Below are 20,520 nucleotides of genomic sequence, written 5' to 3' on the forward strand. Positions count from 1 at the left end.
CAGAATTTAGTCCAATCCATTCCTAGTCTGTACTTCTTGGAGCTACCAGTGGTGTCATCTCCCTGGTCCTGGTTACAACATACTCGGCTAGTTTCTCCTTGCCTTCCTCTGATTAGAGGCGTTTAAAGGGCATCACCGGGCTGGAGAAATACCCAGTCTGAATAGTGTGCTGCTGGCCACGGGGGCAACCCAAGTTTGAGCCTGGCCCCACTGCACTGAAGGAAGCTTTGTTGTGGTCTCTTCTCTCTCTCTCTCTCTCTCTTCTTTGCCTCCTCTGTCTCTCTCTCTCTCTCTAAAAAAAAATAATAAATAGGGCATCACATACACTAAAACCCTAACATTACCAGCATATCAAAGTGTTCTTTTACAGCCTTCAAAATTCATAAACTGTTTGCTTGTGTGTTTATTAAATATACATGTTGACACATTCCTGAGAAGTCATATGATCCTCTAATTGCTAGGAATTTGCCACCCTGTTTTCTCTGGTTAATCCCTGTACACACTTAAAGTCCCAACAGAGAATCCAATCTCTGCAGACTTGCCTAACAACTTTCTTGCCTGTGATTCCCAAGCACTTCACACATCAGTATTCTCTCTTAGTACTCACTTAATTGTATTACAGGTATCATCTAAGGAGGCACAGGCTAATGCAATCAACGAATGTGCCTGACCTTGAAGGGTTGTTGGGAGGATTAAATGGGATATATGTGTAGTTAACATTTTCTTTTGTCATCTCTTTCCTAATAACGTCAACAGCAAGCCTTATTCCAGTTTACCAAATGTAAGTTTTGATAGTTTCCCACACACCCTCTTGTGTGATAGATGTGGCTCTATTATTTCTGGAGAATTATGATCATTAGAGGACGTATAGGATTACAAAGTGATAAGGGTGGGGGAGATAGCATAGTGGTTATGCGAACAGACTCTCATGCCTGAGGCTCCTAAGTCCCAGGTTCAATCCCCCGCACCACCATAAACCAGAGCTGAGCAGTGCTCTGGTGTTTCTCTGTGTCTTTCTCTGCATCTCTCAAAAATAAAATAAATAAATAAAATATTTAAAAAAAAAAACAAGGGCAACAAAAGGATTACACAGAGATAACATAGCTGAGTCAGTGGTAGACCTGTACAAAAGTGCTCTATTGGAATTTGCTTAAATAGAGGTTTTTGGTTGTAAAATCTACACTGCTTAATGTACACATTTTTAAAACACTTTTTTAAATAAAAAATTGCAGATAGTCACTCATTATTTAGTAACAAATTGAATGGGCATGAACAACAAAAATAGAAAAGTTTACATGTTAAGATAAGCAATAATGGGAGAGATAGAATAAGGGTTATGCAAAAAGATTTTCTTTTCCTTTTTGTTGCCCTTATTTTTTCTATTGCTGTTGTAGTTATTATTGTTATTGATGTTGTCATTGTTAGGACAGAGAGAAATGGAGAGGAGGGGAAGACAGAGAGGGGGAGAGAAAGATAGACACCTGCAGACCTGCTTCACCGCTTGTTCTTTTCTTTTTAAAGTATTTTATTTATTTATTTATTTATTTATAAGACAGGAGGAGAGAGAAAGAACCAGACATCACTCTGGTACATGTGCTGCCGGGGATCGAACTCAGGACCTCATGCTTGAGAGGACCTCAAAGCTTTATCACTGCGCCACCTTCCAGACCACTATTTATTTTATTTTTGAGAGCAAGAAAGACACAGAGAAAAACCGGAGCACTGCTCAGCCCTGGCTTATGTCTGTGCAGGGGATTGAACCTGGGACTTTGGAGCCTCAGGCATGACAGTATCTTTGCATAACCATTATGCTATCTACTCTGGCCCTCACTGCTTGTGAAGCGACTCCCCTGTAGGTATGGAGCCGGGGGCACGAACCAAACCAGGATCCTTACGCCGGTCCTTGCGCTTGGCGCCACTTGCGCTTAATCTGCTGCGCTATTGCCCAACTTCCTCAAAAAGATTTTCATATCTGGGATTCCAGAGTCCCCAGTTCAATGCCCAACACCCACATAAGCCAGACCTGAACAAAGGTTCTGGGAAGAAGGGGGGCGGAGGGAGAAGGAGGAGAAGGGAGGAGAAGGAGGAGGAGGGAGAAAGAAAGAAAAATAAATACTGTGGCTGGGGAAAGAGAGTAACGGTTATGCAAAATGACTTTCAGTCTTGGGGCCCATAAGCCCTAGATTCAACCCCCAGCACCACCATAGGCTAGAACTAAACAAAAACAAAAGACTAGAGTGTGACACCTGGGAGTGAAGGCATGTGTATTTCTCACTGTGGGTCCTGGTGAAATGAAAGTATGAAAGTGTGCTAGCACAAACTAAAATTTAGTTTTATTTTATTTATTTATTTATTGGGTAGAGATAGAGAAATTGAGGGGGGAGATAGAGACATCTAGGGGAGGGAGGAGATAGCATAATGGTTATGCAGAGATTCATATGCCTGAGGTTCTAAAGTCCCAAGTTCAACCCCAGCACCACCATAAGCCAGAGCTGAGCAGTGTTCCGCTAAGAAAGAGAGAATGACAGGGAGAAATAGAGAGAGGTTAAGAAAGACATCTGCAGCACTGCTTCACCACTTGTAAAGCTTTTCCTTGTAGGTGGCAACTGGGGGCTTGAACCCAGGTCCTTGTGCATTATAACAGGTGCACTCATTTGGATGTACCACCGGGCAGTCCCTAAAGCACTTTTATGTTTATTTCTGTTTTCCTTTGTAGCTACTGGAAAGTAGAGATATTTATTTTTCCTTTTCTTAAAAGCATTTGCTTTTAGTTTTTATTTATTATTTATTGGATAGAGACAGTGAGAAATTAGAGGGAAGGGGAAGATAGAGAGGAAGAGACAGAGAGACGTCAGCAACTCTGCTTCACCACTCGCGAAGCTTCCTCCCTGAAGATGGGGGCCAGGGGCTTGAACCTGGGCCCTTGCCCATTTCTTCTTTCAGCGTTTGCCCTTCTTCCGTAGCCAGTCAACAGCGTCACTTTCTTCTTCCAGCGTTTGCCCTTCTTCCGTAGCCAGTCAACAGGTCAGGTTGAAAGCTGTCAGGAGCTGCTTGTTGCTGGCTTTGAAAGTGACTGGGATCCATGTGGATTCAGTCGGCTAGGAAGGATCGTCAGTTTCCCCAATGAATGGGTACTCACGGGATGCACCACGAGGTCGATCCAATGCACCCCAGCCCTTGCCCATAGGAACATATGTTATCACCCAGCCCAAGCTCATATTTATTTTTTCTTTTCCTACTAGATTATTTTTGTTATGAAATAGGCACAAGTGGATAAATTGTCAAATGAAAACCCTGATGAATGAAGGCATTGCATAGCTCGAAAAATTCTTTCACTCCAATAGAGTATTGTAACACTGTTCAGTATGTTTCCCAGCCTGGAGAAAACAACAGTGATGCCAAACATAACCTGTACTCAAGAAGTTATCATTTGCCCGTTGTCAACATGGCTTTTGGGTCAAATGTTTTGTTTTTCCAGAGTTTTCAGCTCTGGTTTACGGGTCGCTACGGACTGAACCTGGGACTTCGGATCTTCAGGAATGAAAGCCTCTTGACATAACCACTATTAACTGTTTCCTAAGCCCACTCAACATGGTATTCTGAATGGCTTCAGGAAGTCCTGGAAGGGAGACCCTCCTACTGACCTCAGTAAAAATGGCGGCCGGTGGCGTCTGTCCTTCAGAATACGCATGCTCACCTCCGCCCCAGTCCCGCCCCCTTGGCCCTGACGCATGCGTCGTCGCGACGTCGAGGCGACAGCGCGGGAGGCATAAATTTCCCTCTGATTGGTCAGTGCGGGATTTCAAACCCGAGCTGGCGGCTGGCTGCTGTTCTTCCGTTGGGAGTCGTGCAGGAGTCCGGGTGACCGCGGCCGGGCCTCGGGGACCCGGTGAAGCCGGCGCCGGAGGCTGAGCGGAGAGGTGCGTCTGGCGCGGGGTTCGTGTCGGAGGGCGGACGCGGGGGCCGGGGTGCGGGGCGGGCGGGCGCCCCCTTGCAGCGGGGCCTGCGGGGCGGGGTGGGGCGGCCTGCATGGGCAGCGGCTCGGGGTCCGGAGGGGGCTTCCTTCTTGGTGCCCTGCTTTCAATCACTTTAATTTCATTTAACTTGTATTATTGAAAGAGAGCGAGAGAGACAGCTTCTGCTCTGCGGTGCTGGCGATCGAACCAGGGCCTCTCCCCGGCCAGAGCCGCCCTCTGCCCGTTGAGCCCCACTCTGCGCTTGGCGCGGGTTCTTTAAGGACAGTTGGGGCGGGGACCAGCCGGGCGGAGAATCCGGGGTGTCCCCGTGTGACGTCAGCGGCCCCGGTGCCTGGGCCCCGCGGAGGCCTTTGACCTTTCACAGCCTGTGAAAAGATGCGCTGACGTTTGAGACGCGAATTCCCCGGCGGGCGCAAGGTGTGTTTAGATAGGAAGGTGAGTTGGGTGGGGAGAGAGGCTTATTTTATTTTATTTTTTAAGAAGAATTTATTGGTTTATTCATGAGAAAGACGAGAGAGAGACAGAACCAGACATCACTCTGGTACATGTGCTGCCAGGGATTGAACTCAGGACCCCATGCTTTAGAGTCCGATGCTTTATCCACTGCGCCACCTCCCGGACCACGAGAGATCTATTTTTTAAAAATACCTTTAAGAAGTTTTAATGTAAGTGCACGCAGTTCTTCTATTTATATTTATTTAGATAGGTAGAGAGACAGAGACCAAGACAAGGAAGCTTCCTTCAATGCGGTGGGGACCAGGCTCGAACTAGGGTCGCACACATGGCAAAGCAGCATACTATCCAAGTGAGCTATTCCACTGGCCTCGGCATGTTATCTTTTTAAACTTTTTGAGTGTTTTAGAGGAGACACTTTTCCTGTCGTAAGATGCAAGTAAAAGACAGTAGTTTGTGATCTTAAAGGAGCTTCCAGTTTGGTGTCGGAGCTTAACAAGATAACTGACTGGGCCATGGTGACGGCATACAAAGGACTTTATGCTAAAGGACTTTGATACCTGAGTCTCCCAAGTACCATAAATTAGAGCTGAGCAGTGGTCAGGTAAAAAAAAAAACAAGTAAAACTGACTGGTGTATGATTCCTGTAGGTCTTTATGCTACAGCTCTCTTAGAAAATACTTTAGCGCTCAGGTGGCGCAAAGAGCAAGGACTGGAGTAAGGATCCCGGTTCCAGCCCCCCCCCCCCCCCCAGGGGAGTCTCTTCATAGGTGGTGAAGCAGGTCTGTAGGTGTCTGTCTTTCTCTTCCCCTCTCTGTCTTCCCCTCCTCTCTCCATTCTTTCTGTCCTGTCCAACAGTGATGACATTAGTAACTAAAACAATAAAACAACAAGGGCAACAAAAGGGAATTAAAAAAAAACAACAAAAAACTGGCAACCAGGGAGATAGGTCAACGTAGTGCAACCCAAGTTCGAGCCTGGCCCCCACCGCATTGAAGGAAGCTTCCTTGCTTTGGTCTCTGTCTCTCTACTTATCTAAAAAGTGGAATAGCTTGCGGAAGCTCTGAGTTGAAGTCCCAGCACCACAGGGGAACATTGTGGATGGTGGAACAGTACTGCTAAGCTGTCTTTCCACGATTTCTAAATGTGGGAAAAATTTGGCCTGGGAAACTGCTTAGTGCTGTCATGCATGAGCGAGGCCCTGGTTCCTTTCCCAGAGTCACATTTAAAAAGTTTCTTTTTGAGGGGGTCGGCTGGTAGTGCAGTGGGTTAAGCGCACATGGCACAAAGCGCCAAGGACTGGCCTAAGAATCCTGGTTTCAGCCCCTGGCGCCCCATCTGCAGGGGGGGGGGTCGCCTCACAAGTGGTGAAGCAGGTCTGCAGGTGTCTATCTTTCTCTCCCCCTCTCTGTCTTCCCCTCCACTCTCCATTTCTCTCTGTCCTATCTGACATCAACAACAACAATAATAACTACAACATCGCTGGGGAGCCAGAGACGACCCGAACTGCCCCTGCGGCTACAGACAGATTATGACCCACATAGTCAACGACTGCCACCTCTCCAGATTCAAAGGAGGTCTCGAAACTTTACATCAGGCTCAACCTGACGCTGTTGACTGGCTACAGAAGAAGGGCAAACGCTAGAAGAAGAATAACTACAACAGTAAAAACAAGGGCAACAAAAGGGAATAAATAAATTAATAAAATATTTTAAAAACAGTGGTCCGGGAGGTGGCGCAGTGGATAAAAGCGCTTGACTCTCAAGCGTGAGGTCCTGAGTTCAAGCCCTGGCAGCACATGTACCAGAGTGATGTCTGGTTCTTTCTCTCTGTCCTCCTATCTTTCTCATCAATCAATAAATAAAATCTTTTAAAAAAAAATTAAAAAAAAAACTTGGGGTCCATGATGTATTGCACCAAAGTATAGGACATGGGAGGTGGTGGGGGAGGGCTTTCAGGTCTGAAGGAGGACCTAGGCCTTTCAGAGAAATTTAAGAAATTTTCCATATGTATCAACAACTATATTTACTGTAAACCTATACCCACCCGCCAATGAAAACCAAAGCAAGCAAACAAACAAAAAACTTGGGGTCCCAAGTTTGATCCTAGACATGGAAGAGTGCCAGTAATGCTCTGGTTCCCTTTCTCACTCACTTTCTCTCCCCACCCTTTCTCTAAAACTTAATTTTGTTTTTGACAATAGAGCTGTAAGGTTTTTTAAAAAATATTTATTTTATTTATTCCCTTTTGTTGCCCTTGTTTTTATTGTTGTAGTTATTATTGTTGTCGTTATTGTTGGATAGAACAGAGAGAAATGGAGAGAGGAGGGGAAGACAGAGGGGGAGAGAAAGACAGACACCTGCAGACCTGCTTCACTGCCTGTGAAGCGACTCCCCTGCAGGTGGGGATCCTTATGCTGGTCCTTGTGCTTTGTTCCACCTGCACTTAACCCACTGTGCTACCACCCGACTCCCAAGCTGTAAGGTTTTTAACCTATGATATAGTGATCCTAGATTTGGAAATTGCTTCTGAAGAAAAAAATATGGTCTTCACAGTGCTGTTCAGTTGATCAATTCAACAGATAATTATTAACCATTTACCAAGTGTCAGGTACTGTTCTCGAATCCAAGGCTCAACAGTGAACAAAGCAGACAAAAATCTCTGCTTTCTAAGAAACTTAGATATTTGGGGAGTCAGTAAGCGTTGAGGAAGCACTGAGGTGAATCAAGGGAAGAAATAACCCTAGGTGTGGCGAGCCAGGTGCTTGGGTAACAGGCCAAGTGTGGAGAGAATCTTCCCATATGAGGAAGCCACAGATGGGACTTATTCAGTTCCTGGTCCTCTCCCTCTCCCTCTCCCTCTCCCTCTCCCTCTCCCTCTCCCTCTCCCTCTCCCTCTCCCTCTCCCTCTCCCTCTCCCTCTCCCTCTCCCTCTCCCTCTCCCTCTCCCTCTCCCTCTCCCTCTCCCTCTTTCTTTCTTTCTTTCTTTCTTTCTTTCTTTCTTTCTTTCTTTCTTTCTTTCTCTCTTTCTTTCTTTCTTTCTTTCTCTCTGTCTTTCTCTCTTTCTTTCTGTCTTTCTTTCTCTCTGTCTTTCTTTCTCTCTGTCTTTCTCTCTGTCTTTCTCTGTTTTGACATTGATTTAGAACATTTGAAGACTGTTGGAGTATTGTTTCACTTCTGTCCGCTCCAGCTCACCACATCGTCTACCAAAGTTGCTGTGCCATCACACCAGATGGAACCCTGAACCCTCCATCTTTCCTTCCCCTACTTGATTTTGATGACCACTGTAGTTTTCACAGGGAAGATGTGTGTGTGCACACGTTTTCCATTAGGTGTTTATATTTCACATACAAGTAAAGCTATCTGGCTGTTGTCTTTAACTTACTTCACTGACCATAATCATCTTCATTTCCATCCATTTAGCCCCAGATGACACAATGTCATCTTTTTTAATGTTTGAGTAGTATTCTGTTGAATACTATATTCCACAATTTCTTTGTTGAGTCATTTGTTGATGGGCATTTTGGTTGACTCCAATTTGTTTTGAACATTGAAAATCAATAGTAAAAGGACAGTGTTTTATTATCTGCTAAATGACTGTTATAAATAATAAGGAAGATTGCTCTTTGGTCTCAAATGGTTAGAGAATACTTTTATGAATTGTAAAACCTTGAATAATGAAACACATCAGAGTGGAAAGATTTTGTAGGAGAAAAAAACCTTAGTTAACTGAACTGATAATAATTTTCTCAAGAATTGCAGTTAATGGTCCATTCCCTTTTTTTTTTTTTCATTCATGTTGGGCTGAGACATTGTGTTTACTCTTTCTGCAATTGATTTGCTCGTAAGAACATTTGGTTTCAAGATATCCCTTCTGCCTGCCAGGTGTACAGAGGCGTTTGATATGGTGAAGCAGAAGTTGGGACATTTGGGGAAAATTTTCACTCTGAAATGCTTCTCTCTATTTATTATTATTTATTTATTTCGTATGAGATAGTTTCACACTGAGAGGATCTAGAGCACCACTCTAGTTCATGCAGCCGGAAGCCTGCAGGAGATGTCTGTCTTCTACCAGTTGAGCTATCTCTCCCACCACTGAAATGTCTTCATGTGAAAGAATCCTGAGATTCTTTATATTAAATCCTGAGATTTAATACTGAGATTGTCTTAGAGATTCGTTTTTTCTTGGCAATGAAGAGCATATATTGCTGATATATTTTTTTTGGGGTGGGGGTGGGAAGGGTTGGGGGAATCTAGATTTAGCAATGCTCATGAGAGTGATTTTCACTGATAATCTTTCTCGAACAACATGACAAGCTCCATCACTCTGTCTTACAATATTTAACACCCTCGATGCATCTGAACCTGATGTGTGCGTCTCAAAGTAATAATGTTTGTAGGAGGAGGAAGGAAAGGAGAGACTTTTCCCAGGGTACTCCGCAGGAAGATCTGCAGTTTGTTATTCTGAAGGATGGCATTTGTCTCTTGGCTGGGTGATTGAAATTAAATTGGGGACTCAAAGCAATCACATCAAGCTGAGACTCTTTCCTGGTGATATGAAATTGTTCCCTTAGGGATACTCACAGATTGGGGGTCTGTAACATAGTGACTTCTCCACCTCAGAGGCTTCTCATCAATAACAGCTGACATTCTCCAGCACCTTTTTGTTTCCTTTCAGTTTTCCTAAAAGACAGCTGCCTCTGTCGTGAGAAGTGACAGCTGTTTTACATCTGCAAAGCAATGTACTACAATATGACTTCGTTTGGTTTCCTTTCACTTCAGTGTATCTCCTCACTATGGAGCTACATAAGGAAGGGGGAAAAGTTAAGGGTGAATATGTGTCCCAACAGGAAAATTAAAATAATTTTTAATCGACACCATAAAAGGATAACTCAAGTTTTAACTTTGCTAATTACCATTTGGCTGAGATATCAGTCTGTGCAATGCGGAAAGATATTTTGTCATCTCAGTAATTCCTGAGAGTCACTTCTATACAATGCTAAAAACAAATGGCCCCACATCATATAAAGGAAAGAGGATTATATTTTGCTGGCTGTGTTTTTGGATTACCCCAAGTAAACTTACGGTAGAGGGAAGACTAACTCTTCTCAGATGCTACAAGTCTAATATAGAACAACTTGTCCTTAAAAAAAAAAGTGGGTGGAGGTTCATTTCCCACATCTACCGAACCTGCCAACATCTACCGGACCTGCCAATATACGTGGATATCTTCGCCCACCTTGTCCAATGCTTGACGTCTCGTCACCCAATCTGGTCCCCTATGCCTACACTGATCTTCTCTGTTCCAGTCTCTTGGAAACAGAGTTGGCAGTCAGCTGAGGTAAAGAACAAACACCTCATCACAGACCCCTGCAAGCGTCAACCCTGCTTTGATCTAGCACGTTATGATTGGGCCCTCCTCAATCGCTATCGAACAGGCCATGGCCAGACGCCGCTATGTTCCATCGCTGGGGAGCCAGAGACGACCCGAACTGCCCCTGCGGCTACAGACAGACTATGACCCACATAGTCAATGACTGCCACCTCTCCAGATTCAAAGGAGGTCTCGAAACTTTACATCAGGCTCAACCTGACGCTGTTGACTGGCTGCGGAAGAAGGGCAAACGCTAGAAGAAGAATTGATGTCGTTGTTGGATAGGACAGAGAGAAATGGAGAGAGGAGGGGAAGACAGAGTTGGGGAGAGAAAGACATCTGCAGACCTGTTTCATCGCTTGTGAAGCGACTTCCCTATATGTGAGTGCGCAGGACTTGGACCGGGATCCTTATGTTGGCCCTTGCGCTTTGCGCCACATGTGCTTAACCCACTGCGCTACCGCCTGGCTCCCAATTTCTGTATTATTTTTTAAAATATTTATTTACTTATTTCCTTCTGTTGCTCTTGTTGTCTTATTGTTGTAGTTATTGTTGTTATTGATGTTGTTGTTGAATATAGGACAGAGAGAAATGGAAAGAGGAGGGGAAGACAGAGAGAGGGAGAGAAAGATAGACACCTATAGACCCACTTCACCGCCTGTGAAGTGACTCCCCTGCAGGTGGGGAGCTGGGGGCTCGAACCGGGATCCTTATGCTGGTCCTTGAGATTTGTGCCACCTGCGCTTAACCTGCTGCGCTACCGCCCGACTCCCCTAATTTCTGTATTTTTATAGTAAGGTTCAACTCATGCATTTAAAAACTTTTGTCTATGTTAATTTATCTTAACATATTAATATTCTACAAGGTAAATAAAGAGCGCTGATATTGCCCCACTTACCAATGAGTCTCAGAATTTGTAACTCAATAGTCTCTAAAAACCTTTTTTAAAAGTATTTTATTTATTTATTTATTTTTTATTTTTGAGAGAGATGCAGAGAGAGAAAGACACAGAGAGAAACACCAGAGCACTGCTCAGCTCTGGCTTATGGGGATGCGGGGGGTTGAATCTGGGTCTTTGTAGCCTCAGGCATGAGAGTCTGTTTGCATAACCATTATGCTATCTACCCTCTGCCCTAAAAAACATTTCTTAAAAGATTTATTTATGAGAAAGGGAGTGAAGGGAGGAAGGAGGAGGAGGAGGAGACCAGACCAGAACCTCATTCTGGCACAAGCAGTGCTGGAGATTGAACTCCGGACCTCATGAGAGTCCAGTGCTTTATCTGCTGCACCACCTCCTAGGTGCTTAAGGTTATACAATTACGAATGGCAGAACAAAAACTTTATGGAAAATAGCTCAGTAGACTTAGTTGACTATGTATGATGACCCAGATTTGATCCCCCACTATTACTTGGGGGCACCTGCATGGGAGAAGCTTCATATGAGATATTTTTATTAATAAAAGAGAACCAGAGCACTTCTCTGGCACATAAATGCTTTTTTAAAAATTTTCTTTATTGGGAGATTAATAGTTTGCAGTCAGCAGTAAAATACAGTAGTTTGTACATGCATAACATTTCTACATAACAATACAACCCCCACTAGGTCCTCCTTTGCCATCATGATCCAGGACCTGAACCCTCCGCCCACTCCAGAGTCTTAACATAAATGCTTTGACTTGAACTCTGAACCTCATGCTTTTGAGTCCAATACTCCAGCCACCGTACTACTTCCCAAGCCTCCCCTCACTTTTGAAAATTTTATTTTCATTTGTATTACACCTTAATAAAGTTCAGGTAGAATGGAAATTATATATACGACTTTATTGGGTACCAAATTTCCTTTTTTTTCCCCATTTAAAAAATTATGATTAATAGTAGGTTACAAGATTGTAAGATTACAGTATATAGTTGCACACCATGCCCACCACCAAGGTTCTCTGTCCCACCCTCCCTCTTCCCAAAGATAAACACCATAGCTCTCACTAGTCTTCGTAACAGTTTGCTTGCTTCTAGAATGAAAATCATGAATGTGTGTCTGTTCTCTGACTGCCATTTGTCAGAATCTCATATTTAAGTAGTGTGTGTGATACAGTAGTGCTAAATAAGAGTCTTCTGTCTGGTTTAGTCTCCCTGGGCCTAGGGTAGAACATGGTAAAGCTAAAGCAGAGTGCAAGGTGGATCTGAATGCCAACTGTCGTGATGCTGAGTACAGCGTAGGGGAAGGTCAGTTGAAGTGAGTGAAGATGCCCAGCAAGTGACAGGTTTGATGGTCATGCTTGGAGAGTGCAACTTAAAAATGAAATTTGGAGACTGAGTGTTTGGGAAAATGCTAGAAATCAGATTCGGTAGGGGAGGGGATAGGGTAGGTCATATTTACACGAGGGGAAGGAGAGGACAGTGTCTCAAACTCAATAATAGGGCTTCTCCTCTTCCCCATTTTAATTGGGGGGTGGATTAATGGTTTAGAGTAATAGAGTTATTGGGTAAAATTTCTCAATTTTTTGCAAAACACTCTCACCCCCAGCCTAGGTCTTCCTCCACAATCATGCACCAGGACCTGAAAGCCCTCCACCCCCAATCCTTTACTTTGGAGCACTATACCGAACCCAGTCCAGGTTCTACTTTGTTTCCCCTTTCTGTTCTTATTTCCATGAGAAAGATCATTCCATACTCTTCTTTGTCTTTCTGGCTTATCTCACTTAACATGATTCCTTCAGGCTCCATCTAAGATGAGGTGGAGGTGGTTTCATCATTTGTAATAGCTAAGTAGCATTCCATTGTGTATGCATACCACATCTTTTTTTTTTTTTAACATACCACATCTTTCTTAGGCACTCATCTGTTGTTGGACACCTAGGTTGTTTCCAAGTTTGGGTTATTACAAAATGTGCTGCTTTGAACGTAGGTGTATACAGATCTCTTTGGATAAGTGTGTTTGATTTCTTAGGATATATCCCCAGGAGAGGAATTGAGAGCTTTATGATTGGAGTTACAGAGGCTCAGACTGGAGAAATAAGTGGGTGGGATGTCTGTAGAGACATAATTGAATGGGATAGTTGGTTAACTTTTAAGAAGTTGGAGGTTGCACTTTAGGTAATGTCTGATATTGAGGGAAGAATGCAATTTCTGTAACCAAACTATTCACAGAAAACCTGGAGACTATGATGGCCTGACAGTTTAAGGCCACCTTTTTTCTGTGTAGTGAATGACAGAGGACTGTCTACTAGGAACTAGGCTGGCTTCCTGTTAGGGAACCGCATTGAGGAAAGTAGCCGAGATGCTGTGGTGAAATGTTCCCAGGGAGATTCTCTGTATCTTTAGTTTTCTTTTCTTTTCTTTCTCTTTTTTTTTGAGAATCAGTTCATGTTTTCAAGTCTTAGCCATTATTCTAGGACTGGTATGCACAAAACAACACACACCAGGAAAGAGGAATTTGAGAAAATGTGAGGATTTCTTTTCTATTTCTTTTTTTTCCCCTTTTTTCCTTGGTTGCCATCAGAATTATCTCTGGGGCTTGGTGCCTGCACAACAAATCCACTGCTCCCAGGGACCATTTTGCCCTACCTTTTTGATAGAGACAGAAATTGAGTGGGAAGAGGAAGAGGGGAGGGAGAAAGAGACACCTGTAGCACTGTGTGACTGCAAGTTAAGCTTCCCTTTGCGGTGGGTTGGGGGGGAGGTAGAGGGGCTTAATCTCAAGTCCTTGCTCATGGTGACGTGTGCACTCTACCCTGTGCACTACTACCTGACCCTCATTTCATTTTATTATTTTTAAAGAATTCATTAATGAAGGAGAGAAAGAAACACCATCACTCTGGTATGTGTTGTAATGCCAGCTATTGAATTTAGGACCTCATGCTTGCTAGTTCAACACTATCTACTCTACTACCTTGGACTGATAAACTTCTTTTAAAGGGGGTAAAAGATTGGGTTGTTGTGGGACCAGGTGCACCCAGTTGAGCACATAAGTTACTGTTGCACAAGGATCCAGGTTCAAGCCCCTGGTCCCCACCTGCAAAGGAGAAGCTTTGCAGGTGATGAAGCAGTGGTGCAGGTCTGTCTGTCTGTCTATCTCTCTTTCTCTCCCTCCACTCTCAAATTTTCTCTGTCCTATCAAATGTAAGGGAGGGAGTCGTTCGTTGGCGCAGTGGGTTAAGCACAAAGTGCAAGGACCGGTATAAAGATCCTGGTTTGAGCCCCCGGCTCCCCATCTGCAGGGGAGTCGCTTCACAGGCAGTGAAGCAGGTCTGCAGGTGTCTAGCTTTCTCTTCCTCTTTGTCTACCCCTCCTCTCTCCATTTCTCTCTGTCCCACCCAACAACGACGACATCAATAATAACCACAACAATAAAACAACAAGGGCAACAAAAGGGAATAAATATTTAAAAAATTTAAAAACTATATAAGGGAAAAAAAGATCGGGTTGTTGTATTGCTGATGAAGACATTACAAATCTTTTGAAATTTTGTTTTAAACAACCAGCTTTCAAAATACTAGTTGTACTGTGAAATTTTTCTTTTCTGCATCTTTGGACAGATGGAAGTTTTCCTCTATACCGAGTTCTTACTGTCTTATAGTCTCAGGATATGCAGATGAGTGCTGAGAGGATAGAAATCAGTCCTCCATGTAACAAGCAGCGTTGTTCTATTTTTACTAGGAGTCAAAGGGAAAATAATTGAGTAGGCTACTGACAATGCCCTAGCCTGCTTCTGTTCTGTTGTACTTGAGGTCTACTTGCCTGTTTTGCCACATTGTTTAATCCATGGGCATTTATCTCCATGACTTCCGGATTACTTCCTGCCCGTTTTAATGCTATTCTTTTAGTTTTGTTCTTCGCTTAGAGAAGATCTTTGTAATAAATTTGTTGGCCTGGTTGCTTAGCAGCTTGCTGTGATTATGTAGCTTGGAACAGATATATTGCCATTTGAAAATGTTGGTTTCCGGCCCTGATTCAGGTATGTATTGCATCCAAGCTGGAGTTGAAAGCTCTTTTAGGGCTAGAGAGACAAAGACTTTCATGGCTGAGGCTCTGATGTCCCAGGTTCAGTCCCCAAAACAACCATAAACTAGAGTTGAGCAGTGCTCTGATCTCTCAGAATCTTTCTCTCTGTATCTCTCTTTCATCAAAATAAATAAACAGGAAGCTGTTTTACTGTTAGAACAATTATAGAAGTACAAATGAATTACTCTGTAGCATTTAATGAAATATACCTAGATATTTATATACTTGTGTTTCCTTTATGGGGTTCCCCCATCCCTTTCTTGCCTTCACTGCTTGTGCTGTAGTCTTAGAAACATTGTAAAAATCACTGAAGAGTTCTTACAATCTTTATTTATTTATTGAATAGAGACAGACAGAAATCAAGAGGGAAGGGGGTGATAGGGAGAGACAGAGAGATACCTGTAACACTGCTTCACCACTTGCAAAGAATTTCTCCTGCAGGTGGGGACTAGGGGCTTGAACCTGGGTCCTTGCACATTGTAACATGTGAGCTCAAACAGGTGTGTCACCACCCGGTTGAGAATTCTTAAAATTATATTTAGATGCTTGAAATAAGAACCTGGACTAGAATGTTGAGGGAATGAGTAAGAAAAACAAGGCTCCTTTAATGATGTTTCTGGTACCATTAAATTGTCAAATGAAATTAAACTTTTTATTTTTCTTAATGATTTTTATAATGATTTTTATAACAGAGTTGATGTCTTTGTTTCTTGACTTTTACATGAAGATCTCATTTCCTCAAAGTGTTTCCAGCTACTGCCTACTTGGAACAGCACCGCCTGCAAGGACACTTTTTAATGTAATATCAGCAGGTCTTTTGGGAGAAATAAGAAGCCTGAATTCACTGTATAGAACACAGTAGCAAATGCCTTTTCCTTTGCCCTTCTAACTGTGAAGGTGGTGTATTGTCTCCTTGATGCCAGAATGTGGTACAACATAATCCTTTGCCTATACTTAGTATAAATTTATTAGGCATAGTCCCTGCATGCAGTCCAGCAGAGAGCCCTGCATTACAGAAATAATTCTTATGCTGCTGAGCTGGCGATTTCCTCACTTAATCACTCCTGTGACGTCATCTGTGCCGACGTTAGGAAATGTGCTGACCGTGTCCTGCATTTTAAAAGGCAGTTGCGACGGGGGGCACTAGCTAAACATGGAATTAAGAAAATCAACCTTTTAAGTTATGTTGAAGGTTTTTAAAATCTTGGAGGATTCCATGACAAAAATGTTGTATAAATCAGAAGGCTTGACTAAGAACTGCCTTTTAAAAATATATGCTGGGAGTCGGGCTGTAGCGCAGCGGGTTAAGCGCAGGTGGCGCAAAGCACAAGGACTGGCATAAGGATCCCGGTTCGAACCCGGCTCCCCACCTGCAGGGGAGTCGCTTTGCAAGCGGTGAAGCAGGTCAGCAGGTGTCTATCTTTCTCTCCTCTCTGTCTTCCCCTCCTCTCCATTTCTCTCTGTCCTATCCAACAACGACAACAACAATAATAACTACAACAATAAAAAACAAGGGCAACAAAAGGGAATAAATAAATAAAATAAATATTTAAAAAAATAAAAAATATATATATATATGCTTACAGGAGTCGGGCTGTAGCGCAGCAGGTTAAGCGCAGGTGACGCTAAGCTCAAGGACCGGCGTCAGGATCCCGGTTCGAGCCCCCGGCTCCCCACCTGCAGGCAGGTCCCTTCACAGGCGGTGAAGCAGGTCTGCAGGTGTCTGTCTTTCTCTCCCCCTCTCTGTCTTCCCCTCTTCTCTCCATTTCTCTCTGTCCTATCCAACAACAACGACATCAATAATAACTACAACAATAAAACAACAAGGGCAACAAAAGGGAATAAATAATAATAAAAAAAACTTTAAAAAATATGCTTACATTATTATTATTACTTAAGATATTATTAGTGATTGAATAGTGATTTATAGGATCATAAGGATTACAGGGTATAGCTCCATGCCACTAAGAATTGCGTTTTATAGTTGGTCACCTAGTCAAGTGGTTTGCCTGTCTCTAATTCCATTATTCTCAGCTCCAGGATGGTTACAGAGTGAGGGAAAAGAAGGCAGGGAGACCAGGACATACCTCACCTGGCAGAGCACGTGCCTTACCGAGGGAGAGAGCCTTGGTTTGGAGCCCTGGCGCCGCATGGGAGCACTGTGGTGGGGCTCCATGGCTGATGGCTTGGTACTGTGGTGTTTGTCTCTTCTTTGTTCTCTTTGAAATAAAAAGGAGAATTTGCCTGCGGAGAAGATAACTTTTGCGCATTTGTGAGGCCCTGGACTCATTCCCTAATGCCAGGATGTAAAAAGTAGACTGGGAAGGGAGCTTCTATTCAGAGGTCTGAAATACTTTCTCTAATTTTCAAATGAGTCTTCATCTGAAATGTTTTCATAGTAAGAATTACATAAAGCATCAATTGCTGGCTTAAGGTTTTATAATGGTAGCTACGAATGGAAGAATCAGATGTTAATCACTAATGGCTACATTTGGATCACTACTGACTCTTCTATCTGGGGGAGAAGGCAGGACCCCTAACGTATATTTGATTTCTTGGCAGAAGGATGGATACTACTATGCTGAATTTGCGGAATTTGTTTGAGCAGCTTGTACACCAGGCGGAGATTCTCAGTGAAGGAAATGAACTGCGTAAGTCATTCCAAGCTGGTCTGTATGAGCAGGGTAAAAATGATTGCAGATTTAGGGCTTTTTTTTTTGGGGGGGGTGGGGTTTAACTAAGAAAAAAGTTAACTTTTTCAGCTGAAAAAGGTTAAAAAGTCATAATCTCTGCAATTTAGGAGGTAGCACAGTGGTTATAGCCTTGGATTCTCAAGTGTTTGATCCCTGGCATTGCATGTGCCAGAATGATGCTCTAATATAAGTAAGTGAATAAAGAAATCTTTTTTTTTTTTATCAGAGCACTGCTCAGCTCTGATAATCATGATAACCCATGATCAAATCTTAATGGGTTAATCTAATTTTAAACAGTTTAACAATAACTCATAACTCTGACTAACATGGACTCTCATTTTAAATGGTCACGTTTTTTCTTTAGCTCTTAAGTGGGTTATACTCAGTTTTATTTTTCTTTTTTAAATTTTTAATGAAGCTCTCTTTCTACTAAATAGTGAGCATTTTCATTGTTGTTGCCAATTTCATTTTGCACCATGAACTGGGCAAAATATATTGAATCTCTAAGAATTTTTTTCCCCCAGAACATTATTTAATTCTAGTTTATGGGTGGGCATTGAATTTAGGACCTCAGAGCCTCAGGCATGAAAGTTGTTTGTAAAACTACTTTGCTATCTTCCCTGCTCCTTGATACTGCCATTGCTTTTCCCTCCTCTCCTCTCCCCTCCTCTCCCCTCCCCTCCCCTCCCCTCCCCTCCCGTCCCCTCCCCTCCCCTCCCCTCCTCTCCTCTTCTTTTCTTTTTCTTTTTTTGCCTTCAGGGTTATCACTGAGGCTAAAGTGTCTACACTATAAATCCACTGCTCCTGGAGGCTATTTTTTCCTTTTTGTTGTCCTTGTTTATTGTTGCTATTGCTGTCGTTGTTGTTGGATAAGACAGAGAAATCGAGAGAGAAGGGGAAGACAGAGAGGGGGAGAGAAAGACAGGCACCTGCAGACCTGCTTCACTGTGAAGCGACTTCCCTACAGTCGGGGGCTCGAACCGGGATCCTGATGCTGGCCCGTGCGCTTCAAGCCATGTATGCTTAACCCATTGCACTACTGCCTGGACCCCATGCTCCTCTTTTAATTTTTTGAGTAGTAGTTGTCTATATTTTTTATTTGGGGATTTCTTCTTATTCACCTTTTTAAACATTTATTGTTTATTTTGCATAGAGACAGAAATTGAGAGGGGAGGGGAAGATTGAGAGGGAGACAGACAGAGACATCTGCAGTACTGCTTCACCACTCAGGAAGCTTACCCCCTCCAGGTAGGGACCAAAGGCTTGAACCTTGCGCACTGTAGCAAGTGTATTCAACCAGGTGCTCCACCACCAGGCCCCTTTCCTCTTGTTCCTTAAAACATAAAGCATTTCCTTTTTTTTTTTTTTTAACACTATAGTTAATTTATTTCATATGAAATCTAGAGCGATGGGTACATCAATTGGATATGTGTGGTCCTGGGGGTGGAACCAGCAACCTCAGGCATGCAACTCTTGTGTTCTACCACTGAGCTATTTCCCTAGCTGCCTGTAAAACATTTTCAGCTGCTGTTGACTGGCTACGGAAGAAGGGCAAACGCTAGAAGAAGAAAAAGAAGCTGAAAAAGGTTAAAAAGTCATAATCTCTACAGTTTAGGAGGTAGCACAGTGGTTATAGCCTTGGATTTGCAAGTATTTAATCCCTGGCATTGCATGTGCCAGAATGATGCTCTAATACAAGTAAGTAAATGAATCCCTTTTTTTAAAAAAAAATCACAGCACTGCTCAGCTCTGGCTTATGGTGGTACTGGGATTGAACCTGGGACTTCGGAGCCTCAGGCGTGAGAGTCACTTTGCATAACCATTATGCTGTCTACCCTGCTAAATAGATAAATCTTTGAAACAATGTAATTAAAAAAGTCATAAGTTCTCTTTTTAATGCATTGCTCAGGGTTGAACAGAGCACTTCACACATGTGCTAGATCACAAAAAGGACTCCAGAGTCCAGCCTTTCCTCTCTCTATACTTAGAGGGAGCACTGGAAAGGAGAAAGGGCGAGACACTAAAGCACTGTCCTTGATGTTTCCATATGGTGCCAGGGATCAGAGGCAGTGCACACACTACTGATTGAGCTACCTCCCAGCCATGCACAGAACTTGAAGAAATTTACCTACCTGTGTGTTTGTCAAACATTTGATGCTTAGTAGTAAAAGTGGTTTAGGTTGAGTGAGAAGCCAGGGAGAAAAAGGAGGTGTTATTTATTTATTTATTTTTAAAATTTTCTTTATTGGAGGGATTCATGGTTTCTAGTCAACAGTAAAATACAGGAGGGCCAGGTGGTGGCGCACCTGGTTAAGTGCACCTGTTACAATGCACAAGGACCTGGGTTCAAGCCCCTGGGCCCCACCTGCAGGGGGAAAGCTTTGTGAGTGGTGAAGCAGGGCTGCAGGTGTCTCTCTGTCTCTCTCCCTCTCTATCTCCCCCTTCCTTTCTTGACTTCTGGCTGTCTCTATCCAATAAATAATTAAAGATAATAAAAACATTGTTAAAAAAACAGTAAAATACAGTAGTTTGTACATGTGTAACATCTCCCAGCTTTCCATATAATAACTCAACCCCCACTAGGTGCTCCTCTGCCATCATGTTCCAGGATCTGAACCCTGCCCCCCTCCCCAGAGTCTTTTACTTTGGTGCGATACACCAAACCCAGTCCAAGTTCTGCTTTGTGTTTTCTGATTTTCAGCTTCTCTCTCTTTTAATTATTAGTGATTTAATACTGATAGACAAGATTGTGGGATAAGAGGGGCATAGTTCACACAACTCCCACCTCTAGCGTGCCATATCCCATCCCCTCCATTGGAAGCTACCCCATTCTTTATCCAGCTGGGAGTATGGACCAAAGATCTCTATGGGGTACAGAAGGTGAGAAGTCTGGCTTCTGTAATTGCTTCTCTACTGGATATGGGCATTGACAGGTGGATCCATATCCCCAGCCTGTCTCTATCTTTCCCTAGTGGGATAGGACTCCCAAGGAGGTGGGGGTCCAGGACACATTGGTGAGGTCA

General features: G+C 43.3%; 1 protein-coding gene across 5 annotated transcripts in view; it reads left to right on the forward strand.

Annotated features, from left to right (window-relative positions):
• Nucleotides 1–3,780: 3,780 nt before the first annotated feature.
• Nucleotides 3,781–20,520, forward strand: part of RACGAP1 (Rac GTPase activating protein 1) — a 45,149-nt gene continuing 28,409 nt past the window's right edge. The window contains exons 1-3 of one of the 5 annotated variants that reach the window (XM_060195394.1): nucleotides 3,893–3,920; nucleotides 17,367–17,455; nucleotides 17,605–17,687. Coding sequence is in view for 2 of the 5 variants with exons in the window: in XM_060195392.1 (XP_060051375.1) it covers nucleotides 17,371–17,455 (85 nt within the window). In the remaining 3 variants the exon portion in view is untranslated. Of the gene's footprint in view, nucleotides 3,921–17,366; nucleotides 17,456–17,604; nucleotides 17,688–19,176; nucleotides 19,196–20,520 lie in introns of those variants that run through there. The other 4 variants (XM_060195392.1, XM_007528491.3, XM_060195395.1 and 1 more) reach the window with 4 other exon arrangements.

The sequence above is a fragment of the Erinaceus europaeus genome, chromosome 7 (genome assembly GCF_950295315.1).
Source record: "Erinaceus europaeus chromosome 7, mEriEur2.1, whole genome shotgun sequence".
Lineage (NCBI taxonomy): Eukaryota > Metazoa > Chordata > Mammalia > Eulipotyphla > Erinaceidae > Erinaceus > Erinaceus europaeus.